At 45.1% G+C, this 11,093-nt stretch overlaps 1 protein-coding gene across 1 annotated transcript; it reads right to left on the reverse strand.

Moving 5' to 3' along the window:
• Positions 1 to 383: 383 nt before the first annotated feature.
• On the reverse strand, positions 384 to 2,899 carry LOC143721233 (phospholipase A and acyltransferase 1-like). Its single transcript, XM_077211516.1, has 4 exons — positions 2,782 to 2,899; positions 2,500 to 2,608; positions 676 to 908; positions 384 to 513 (listed from the first exon to the last, which is right to left on the reverse strand). The coding sequence occupies exons 2-4, from the start codon at positions 2,603 to 2,605 to the stop codon at positions 418 to 420; spliced, it is 435 nt and encodes a 144-aa protein (XP_077067631.1). The 5' UTR covers positions 2,606 to 2,608; positions 2,782 to 2,899; the 3' UTR covers positions 384 to 417.
• Positions 2,900 to 11,093: the final 8,194 nt, after the last annotated feature.

Consider the following 11,093-nt stretch of genomic DNA (forward strand, 5'->3'; position numbering starts at 1 on the left):
GTTCGTTCCACAGTACATTTGTGCTCTAGGACCATGACTTCATTGTGGTATGGAAATTTTCAGATTTACTCTGGATTTATAGATTTTTTTGACAAATAAAAAACTATTTTTTTTCCGACTTCCCCATTAATTTCAATGTGGGGTCATATTGACCCCAAAGATCATGAGTGTGACTTTTTTTTTTTTTTTTTACATACCTTTAGAACAACTGAATCAAGCCTAGTTTTTGTGTGTGTGTGTGTGTGTGTAGATAGATAATGTAGAAAATGTGCCAAAATTTTATGCAACTGAGATGAACCATGTTTTATTTACTACGGAAAAGTCGATTGGGGTCATAAAGACCCCAAAGATAAATGAGGGATAATATTATTGAAAAAAAGAGTGCGGAGGAGGGGGAACGCAGATTGAAGAAATGATTTAATTTTTCATATTGGTCGAAGGAAAGGAAGATGCGCCGAAGGTATCTGCCATTTCGTTGTTAAAGTTTGCTTGCGTATTGAGAACCCCATCTGCCTGCAAAACAGAGAAAACACCAATACAAGGCAATCAGAAGCTGATGTTTCATGTGCACGCTGCCTATTATAAAGTACTGTGGTAATTTCAGGCCTGCATCAGGTTCTGAAAAGAAGGATCTGTTTTTAATTAGAGTTATATAGAATGCGATTTTAAATGTACCTGTAGTGATTGGGGAATCCCGTAGCGAATGCGTGTGGCTAGGTGCTCACAGTTGTTGTCGAGTACTCCGTATTTTCCGGCGCCATCACGCAAAATCTTTTCAATTGTTTCTTTCATCTCTTTTTCAGATTTTGGTTGTAATTTCCAATCCAATTGATTGTTGACTTTGCCATCAGGCTTGAGGAGACCTTCCTGCACAGTGGCTCCTGCTTTACTGTCGGATCCACTTTCACCTAAAGGAAATATTTAACTGTCAAAGCCAAACGGTTTCCCCCATAGCTAGATTGATCCAGTAAAAACCCAACTGGGTAAATGTATGTAAAAATAATAATGCAATAATGTGATATAACTAACAATTAAAAGTCACCTGACTATAATAAATACAATATACAAGAGACAAAGCACATCCTGCACAGTATAGGCTACTGTATACAGTTATCTAGATACCAGGATGTTTAAGAGCTATTACACTACAGGCTACGACACTCATTGTGATGACGAACCTTTGTTATGCATCATCACCAGAGCACCATTTCAGTGAGTGTTAAATGTTGTTATAGTCTTTCTAGTACATTGTTTAAGCGCCTGGTTCACCTATATAACATTTCATTATATCAGTTAGCAACTCCACAAGACATACATTCATTAACATCATGTAAGTTTCATTTCTTTGACTGTTTACTAGCACTAGCTGAAGTGTAATAATCACAAGGAGTCTAGTGATTTTTACAGACTGTTAATTGGTCATTTAATATGAAATGATGCAGCTCTGTGGTATTGTTTAGTGCTTCCCTGTTGATTCTGCTGTGTCCTGCTCATTCCAGTAGTGCGCGAAACCTGGAACGCACTTATAATAGCAGTGGTCATACCATTTTGCATAACCAACATATGTGGGGATTATGATGTTTGTTCTATTTAATGTATGTTTATTATTGTAACAGTTACTTTGGTTGAAGTTGCGCTCATTGTATTTATTGGGCTGTGGAAAAGATGAGGTTGTTTTAATGTCGTTGAGGTAATGGGCGTTATTAGAATAAGGTTACCCTGCTAAAATGGTTCTTCCCATATATGTGTTTGGGAGGATTGTGTATTTAACCAGAGCGTTCAGTTGGTTAAAGGAGGTTGGTAGTCGGAATCCACCTTTAATGCCATGACTTCCTAGTTCGTCTCTAACCCTCGAATTACAGCACCTGGGCAGCCCCAAAGGCCCTAATGCCCCTTAAGACACACATGACTAATTATTTAAATGCATTTTAAATCCTTAATAAAATGCATGTTACAGCAATACACAATTCTGTTTAATTCTTCATTATGTAGTTTTATACATTGCTGTGGTGCAGTGCAGTGCATTTACATTTTGTCTTATGACAATAGGAATATGGACATAGGTGGAAGTGCTTTGAGACAGGAATGTTTCCGTGATAAAATAACAAAATACTGATCACCGCTGCAGTTAAAATAACAAGCAGACGTTCAATAATTAACATTAGTTTTATATTCGCATTGCGTCGCGCATACAGACCATGAATACAATTATGCATGCGATTCACTTGTAAAACAATGCTTTTGAAAGCTCTATAGTGGCTGAAAATAAGATAATTTACCCTTTTCCCCCATTCCAGGTCTGTCAAATATCAACTATAACTGTTGTTTTTAATCCTTTACTGCATAAAGCTGTAGGTGAAACAGACATTAACAGAAGTGCAGAATGAGTGTATCAGTGTTTTTGTAAAGTTTTTAAAAAGTATTTAAGAAGCACTTTTAGTAAGAGATAGTCAGAGGTAGGAAACCATGAATTGAAGTTTCTAAAGAGAATCACAGTACCTGTAAACTCGACAACCGTATCTTGTCCCTTTTTATTCTTCCCAGTGTACACCGCCCAGTGTGTGTACCCAGGACGAAAGTATGAAATGAGGTCTCCAAATTTCATGGCCTGGAAAAAAAAAAAGCTTTTGGCAAATATACAGTACTGAACGAAATCCAATCAACTTGTACTTCCATGTAGGATGAACACATAATATCAGGTTTATTCCAAACTGAAAATAATTTTTTACATTACCATAGTTTTCACTGTGCTTGTATAGTATAGGAGAAAACATAACATACCTTAGTTTTAAGTTTGAAAACTGAAGACAGTGATCAATTGACAGGACACCACAGGAGAATTCCTCTGCTGCAACTTTTACCATGGTGTTGGACTTCAACTAGTCCTGCTGCTTTTATACTGTCACAAACCAAGCCTCTGTGGCTCTCTCTAATTCACCACCAGAGGGTTGCATTCATGCCATGCCTGATGCTGATTACACACACACACACACACACACACACACACACACACACACACACACACACACACACACACACACACACACACACACACACACACACACACACACACACACACACACAGAGTCTTGTTCTTGCCATTGCAGACATTTCTGAGCATTATTCATAATATATTTGATCTCTTGTGTGTTGACCTTGGACTGCTTACCTCGTATTCTTGTATTGCTGCCTGCCCATCTGACCTTCTGCCGGTTTACTTGGATTTACTGTTTGACTGATGCCTGCCCTGAACCATTGGCTTATGTATCATTACGTTCCTCTGCCTTGCCATTGATATCTCTGTTGCGTGTGATTGACCTCTGCCCGCTGTTCTCATTCTGTCTTCAATAAATTCTTCAATAAAGCTGCACATGGATCCCACTTCTGCTGACCCATCATTACATATACACATTAATATACATACTCATAAGGGTATGAGGAAATGCCATCCCCTTTCCCCAGAATCTGAGTAATGCTGAAGATATTATTATAAATGACAGCAACCCCTACCGCTTTAAACAGTAAGGAAAGCTCAGGAAAGCTGTGGGTTATTACCCAACACTTGTCTGCTTCCTTATCTTTGATCACATGTTAATTTTTGGCGGACTGAGCTGCAGAAAGCATCATTGCACAATTACTTTACATATCAAACCGTCACAACATCCATCAAGCATGTGCTAAAACAACTTAACATAGCTTTCTGTTTAAGGGATTAAGGGCTAAACCTACTACACAGTTTATTCACAGCGTTTTATATTGTATACTCTAGTTACACAGACCATGCTTACACGATGCATGAATCAAATGTAACCCTGTTACGAGGTAGTAATAATGTACATAGGTATAGTAGTCGAAAGTAGTCTTAGATGTTATTAATAATGTGAATTTGGACCAGAATCAGAAGATGCGAAATTGTTAAGAGCCTGAGAATTGAATGCCAATAAAGGGAATACCACACCAGAATGACAGTTTGCATAAACTGTATTCAATACACAGGGCTGGTACATACATATAAAAACACATTTATGAAAAATAACAAAAAAATAAAATAAAGTGCGCACGTAAATAAAACCCCTTTTTTCAGTTTCTTTGAGCTCAGTTCATTCTCGGTTCCACTTGCCTTTATTGAGAAGAGTTCAGTTTTCACCGTTGGGGCCCTTTTTTCAGTTGTGTTAGTGTTTGTCCTACCACCATGAAGATGAAGATGATCCTGGTAATCTGTCTAAAGTCAGAGTCACAAACACGTCTGGCTCGCCACCCAGCCAACCGGACTGAGAATCCTTGAATCTCTGGGAAAACGTCTGGAACGTCTGGATCTGTATCACTCCACGGAAAGGATTTCTGCACGATGTTTCCAACTCTTTACCAAAACCTGACCTTGAAATAAGGCCAAATCATTTCTCTCAATTACCATTCAGTGAATAAATGGACTGCTACAGGCTACTATAAAATAAAATTAGATCATATTTCAGTACACCTTAATGCAATATCAAAATCTCTCTTGTTGTACAACAGCTCTTATGTTTCTTCTCAGGTATCAAAACTATATGAATTTCTCCAGTATCAAAAGTACATTTACATCAGAAATTACATCCCTCATAAAAACACACATTTCTAATTCAAGCTTTATAAAACATTTGTAACATTAGCACTATTAAGAATAAAACGGCATGAATTGCATTGTAAACATTGATCAACTTGTATTACTTTAAAGGGGTGATGAACTGAGAAATCAAATTTTCCTTGAGCTTTTGACATACAGGAGGTCTTCATACTATAAGAATATTATGTAGCCTACGTTTCAGAACTGAAAACTTCCTTGTTAGTCCAATAAAAGTTTTTATTGACACCAGGCTCAGCGAACGACAGGTTCCCTTTCGAGAGGTCTCTCCTATTGCGTAAGTAGCTTACGCTTTGGGAAAACTCCTTTTCTCGAGAATATTGAAGTCTTTATGTAAAACGCATTGCAGCTGCACAGCAGACAGCAATGAGCGAAGGAGCTCGGTCATTGGCTGTGCTGCGGCAACTTGCTCGATCCAATGACGGGGCGACTCTGAATGCGCGACCAATGAGCGCGCCTCGCGCCCGCGCGTCAGAGCCCGCCAAGATGGGCATGGCCAAGAGCTATATATTGGGCGCCCCGTCATGAGAGTTCTTTAGATTTAATCTCCTTCAGCGAACACCTTCTTCACTGGATCCTCCGGATTATTGAAAGCCTTCGCCGCCGTGGAAAAGCATACCAGCGGGATTGCTACGAGGACGTCGGCATCTTCAGCCGCCTTCGAATGCCATCCTACTGAGCCATCCGGCGCGCTACACGCAAGTATTTACATCTGTTCGCCCCGCGACATTTGTAAAAGAGCAATTTTCTGAGGCGTTGTTTCAAATGCCTTCCTGCGCGTCGTGCAGAGACCTTCTCCCAGACGGGGATCGTCACATCATCTGCGCTCGCTGCCTGGGCCGGGACCACGCAGAAGCTGCTTTGACCAAGGGCGGATGCCCGGAATGTGACGACCTGGTTCTCTCCGCACTGCGGGCTCGCTTCACCGCCTTCGCCGCGAGCGAGCCCATCGCCGACACCCCTATGTTTGAACCGCGTGTTAAGAAAAAGCACCGCTCACAGAGGCTTCCTGAACCTGAGCTCAGTGACGTCACGCCGAGCCAGTCTCCGCGTGCTTCACCGCCGCTCTTGTCTTCCCCACCGCCGGTTCAGTTCACTCAGCCTGACCCACACCCCTCTAGCAGAGCGGTGGGCCTTGTGACTTTCGGCGCGTCCGAAGACGACGGGTGAGTAGATGACTCTTTGTCCATCGACGCTGTATCTGATGACTGGCCGGGCTCCAGTTTCAACCCCGCCCCGTCGACGATAACCAACACGAGTGGGGGCTCCTCTATGGATACAGAGATTGTCCGCATCCTATCGAAGGCCGTGGAGGACCTCAGGCTCGATTGGTCTTCTCCCGAAGAACCAACCCGAAGCCGACTGGACGAGTGGTTTCTGTAGGGGCGCCAGCAGGCCCCTCGGCAAAGGCCTTCTCCTGGTACCAGTCAGGCATGAGTCTGGGTGTGAACACAAGGAGAAAGATGATCACAACAGATGCCTCCAAAATCGGTTGGGGGGCCCTTTACGAGGGCAGGCCTGTCTCCGGCTTTTGGTCAAACCCGGAGAAGCGCCTACACATAAACTGTTTGGAGATGAAAGCGGTCGCTTTGGCTCTCAGAGCCCTGCTTCCACATCTAAAAAACAAACACGTCCTGGTCCGAACGGACAACATGACGTTAGTGTCGTACATAAATCGCCAGGGTGGACTCAGGTCGAGCTCCATGCATTCAATGGCCAGGAGACTCATCTTACAGTCCCAGCACAACTTGCGCTCGCTGAGAGCAGCGCATGTGCCAGGCGCGCTGAACCAAGGGGCAGGCATTCTATCCAGAGACAAGATTCTCCCAGGAGAATGGGCTCTCAATCCGCTGACGATTCAGTGGTTATGGAAAATCTTTGGCGAGGTAGAGGTCGATCTCTTCGCCTCCAAGGAGAATGCACACTGCTCTCTTTTCTTCACGAAAAGCACGTACGCGCTCGCCCAGAGCTGGCCGAGCCGCCCCTTATATGCTTTTCCCCCGATCGCGATGCAGCCACAGGTCATCAGTCGGGTCAGAGAGGAGAAAAACGCAGTGCTCCTGATAGCCCCACTCTGGAAGAACCAAACATGGTTTCCAGAATTGATGCAAATGCAATCTGCACCACGGCCGATTCCAGTCAGGCCAGCGGGATGATATTTCATCCCCGCCCCGATCTGTGGGCCCTTCATGCATGGCCCCTCAACGGGTTCCCAGGGACCTCACGAGTGGAGCGCTAAAAACCATCGCTGAGGCGCGGGCGCCCTCCACGAGACGCTTATATGCCCAGAAATGGAAAGTGTTCAGTGACTGGTGTAACGCCGAGGGCCTGAACCCTGAAACATGCGAGATTACGAACGTACTCGCTTTTCTACAAGGGCTTCTGGAGGCGGGCAGCACCCCCTCCACGCTCAAAGTATATGTGGCGGCCATCACAGCGTCACACGACCCTGTGATGGAACGTCCATTGGGAAGAAACAACCTAATTATTCGTTTCCTAAGGGGCGCTAGGAGGATGAACCCTTCACGCCCCCCGTCAGTGCCGATCTGGGACCTAGCTACTGTCCTAGACGCTCTTAAAGGGCCCCCGTTCGAACCACTACGAACCGTGCACCTTAAGCAGCTCTCGCTCAAAACTGCGCTCTTGCTGGCACTCGCCTCGGTCAAGGGAGTGGGCGATCTGCACGCGCTTTCGGCAAGCGCTGCCTGCTTGGAATTTGGACTTAACGACTGCAGGGTCGTCCTTAGGCCAAAACATGGGTATATTCCTAAAGTGCTCACCACTCCCTTCAGAGCACAGGTTATCTCCCTATGTGCGCTATCGTCTCCAGCAAACGAAGACGACGCTAACCTACTCTGCCCCGTTAGGGCTCTCAGAGTGTATTTGGAGCGTTATGCCTTATTCAGACAGACAGAACAACTGTTTGTATGCTTTGGCGGCCGTACGAAGGGTTCCGCCGTTTCAAAGCAGAGAATCTCTCACTGCATAGTTGAGGCTATAGCTCAGGCTAATGAAGCCAAGGGACTTCAATGCCGCTGGTGAGTCAAAGCACACTCCACCAGGAGTGTGGCTTCTTCCTGGGCGTGGTCGAGCGGGATACCGATCGAGGATATTTGTGCGGCGGCAGGCTGGGCCTCACCGTCCACATTTATCAGGTTTTACAACCTACAGGTCCCGACATTGCATTCCAATGTACTATCAGCATGATGCTAGTAGAACTATGAGTTCGTATCTAGATTATGTATGTGCTTGTGTCACACTGAGCGCCTTCTAGCCGCTCTTTACCTTTTTCCCACATATAAAGCTCGCCTCTGCCGGCTAGTTGGATGAGAACTTTGCTTTTTAGCTCAGGCACCTGCCTCTGGCTATCATAAGGCGAAGTTCAGCACACACGGCGTTTTGCATGGTGTTCCCATAGCGTAAGCTACTTACGCAATAGAAGAGACCTCTCGAAAGGGAACGACTCGGTTACTAACGTAACCTCGGTTCCCTGAGAGGAGGGAACGAGTATTGCGTAAGCTGCCGTGCTTGTGCTTGGTTAGTTCGCTTCAGTCGTTTTAACCTAAAGAACTCTCATGACGGGGCGCCCAATATATAGCTCTTGGCCACGCCCATCTTGGCGGGCTCTGACGCGCGCGGGCGCAAGGCGCGCTCATTGGTCGCGCATTCAGAGTCGCTCCGTCATTGGTTCGAGCAAGTTGCCGCAGCACAGCCAATGAGCGAGCTCCTTCGCTCAATGCTGTCTGCTGTGCAGCTGCAATGCGTTTTACATAAAGACTTCAATATTCTCGAGAAAAGGAGTTACTTACACAATACTCGTTCCCTCCTCTCAGGGAACCGAGGTTACGTTAGTAACCGAGCCGTTTTTCAAAGTGGGGATCTATGACGTCAAAGAGGATAAAAACCCTCCTCCTCTCCAAAAGAAGATCAACGCCTACTTCAACACGGCCTGTTTAGCCCCGCCCACCGACTCGCGCATTACGTGCTATAACATAGGCCTACGACGAGGTAATTTTGCTAAACTGGATCGAGCTACCAAGCAATAAACATTTACGAAATATTGTGCAGTACCTGGTTGTGGAAGAAGACAGTTGCTGCATAAGCTTCCTTCGGATTCCAATATTAGGAATGCATGGTTAAGCTTTATTAAATCAACAAATCAGTCACAATTTCCAACACAGGCTCTGCAAACAGACTTTTACGACACGGTTCTGCCAGTAATGCCACAAACATGTAAGTAACCATGTTTACTTTAATGCCTGATCTGTGAGCATTGATTTCTGATGTGTAATTATTCAAGTTCAGTATTATCTTAATCTCAAAATTATTCAATACTGTTTATGCATCAGTGACTAAACGATCAACTTCACATCGTTTCTCTTAAGATTAAATAATATTACAACTGTGATTAAGTTATAGAAAGAAAGCGACCAAAGAACGCTCCCTTTCCAATCGTCCAAGCTGTCAGTCAATCAATCACACAGCGCGCAAATCTCGTTATGAAATCAATGACGCTGTTACACTGCACAACGAAGCTCTACCTGTATTTACGTTGTGTTTGCATTGGTATTTGGAGAAAAAGCATTCGTGAGGGTGCAAAAACTGCGTTGCAATAATGAGATCTTTATTCACGCGATCACCAGACTGTATGTCATCTGCTCAGCTCATCACTGCAGCCTTTCATGTGATGGAATAGATTTAAATATAATGCTTTATACAATACATTTAAAGATTTGTTAATCTTCTCGATAGCTGTAATAGTAAAAACTTAGTAGTTTCCGAGAGTTTCACATGTAATACTAGCTATTTTATATGCAAACATGTCAGCCAATCACAGCAGTGGGCGTTTACACTGAAGTCTCACAGCAGACACGCCCCTTCAAACAGAGCCTTAAACCAGAGGCTAAAATCAGGCTAGGAAAAATGCCTTTTATTTCTTAATTATGACAATGTTTGATGTAAAAATCCTACTGACATTATAAGGGCACCCCATGTCAGAGGTGATACAAAAGGATCCAAAAGCAAAGGTAATTCAATGCAAAGTCTTTAATGTCCAACAAAATCAGCTTTAAGACAGATAGCTCAGAACTAGAACTGAAAATGTGCTCTCCAGGAAGACAGCTTCACAGAGGATACTTCGTCGGGAGATAAAACGATGAACAGAAAACACTCTCTGAGTGAATGGTCCTTGAAGTAGGCAGCTGAGCAGAGAGAACTACAGATGAGGCTCACCACAGCAGGTCACAGGAGACAACAAGGCGAACACTGCTACACAAGACAAGACAATGGTAAGATTCCTTAAACTGACAACATGAGAGAGCGTTACTCAAACAATAATCCGACACAGAACAGAGAGAACAAACACCAGAAGTAGACAGAGTAATCAGACAAGACAAGACACAGGTGTGAGCGCAAAGCAGCGAGAGCGCTGATTGTGATGATCAACAGGTGAAGACAGAGTGAAAACATGACAGTATGTGTGTGCGCTGGAGAGTGAGAGAGATGGGTGTGTAAATGAGTGTGTGTGGTAGTATGAGAGTGAGAGAGAACAGAGAAGTAACCCAGATCCTGACAGTACCCCTCCCTCAACGAGCGCCACCAGGCGCTCCCAAGGAAGGAGCCTGGCGAGACCGATAGAAATCCTCGATGAGCGAGCGGTCCAGGACGTCCCGGGCCGGAATCCACTGCCTCTCCTCTGGACCGTAGCCCTCCCAGTCCACCAGGAACTGGTGGCCACGCCCCCGAGGACGAACGTCAAGCAGCTTGCGAACTCTGTAAATGGGATCCACCTCATCGAGAGGCGGAGGGGGAAGGGCGGGACGGGTGGGAGCGCGAATGACAGGCTTGATACGGGACACATGAAAAACAGGGTGTACCCGACGTAACTGACGAGACAATCTCAGTTTGACAGCTACCGGACTAAGGACCTTCAAAATAGCAAAAGGACCAACAAAACGGGGCATAAGTTTCTTAGAGCCCTCGTGAATAGGAAGATTCTGGGTGGAAAGCCACACCCTTTGCCCACGAACGTAACGAGGAGCCTTAACCCGACCTCGATTAGCAGCTCTACGAGTGCGCGCCCTAGTACGACATAACGCAGATCTCACTCTCCTCCAAGTACGCTTGCACCTCTGAATAAAAGCCTGAACGGATGGCACGGAAGTCTCAGACTCCTGAGAAGCAAAAAGAGGGGGTTGGTAACCGAGACAACCTTCAAATGGAGATAAACCAGTGGCGGACGAGGGTAGCGAATTATGGGCATATTCGACCCAGGCAAGCTGGTCGCACCAGGATGCTGGGCTCTGTGAAGACAAGCTGCGCAACATACGGCCGAGAATCTGCTTGGTCCGTTCGGCTTGTCCATTGGTCTGGGGATGAAATCCTGACGACAGACTGGGGGACACCCCAATCAGTCGGCAGAACTCCCTCCAGAACTGAGAGGCGAATTGGGGCCCTCTGTCAGACACAATGT

This window comes from Siphateles boraxobius, unplaced genomic scaffold, assembly GCF_051911475.1.
Source record: "Siphateles boraxobius isolate OS27281-9 unplaced genomic scaffold, OSU_SipBor_1 65, whole genome shotgun sequence".
In the NCBI taxonomy this organism is placed as follows: domain Eukaryota; kingdom Metazoa; phylum Chordata; class Actinopteri; order Cypriniformes; family Leuciscidae; genus Siphateles; species Siphateles boraxobius.

What these genes read in the sequence shown, in the direction of transcription:
- LOC143721233 (XM_077211516.1), bottom strand. Translation starts at nt 2,605, where the DNA reads ATGAAATTTGGAGACCTCATTTCATACTTTCGTCCTGGGTACACACAC. An exon ending in TACGGTTGTCGAGTTTACAG is followed by an intron (nt 909 to 2,499) that starts GTACTGTGATTC and finishes TATTTCCTTTAG; the next exon opens with GTGAAAGTGGATCCGACAGT. An exon ending in GGATTCCCCAATCACTACAG is followed by an intron (nt 514 to 675) that starts GTACATTTAAAA and finishes TCTGTTTTGCAG; the next exon opens with GCAGATGGGGTTCTCAATAC.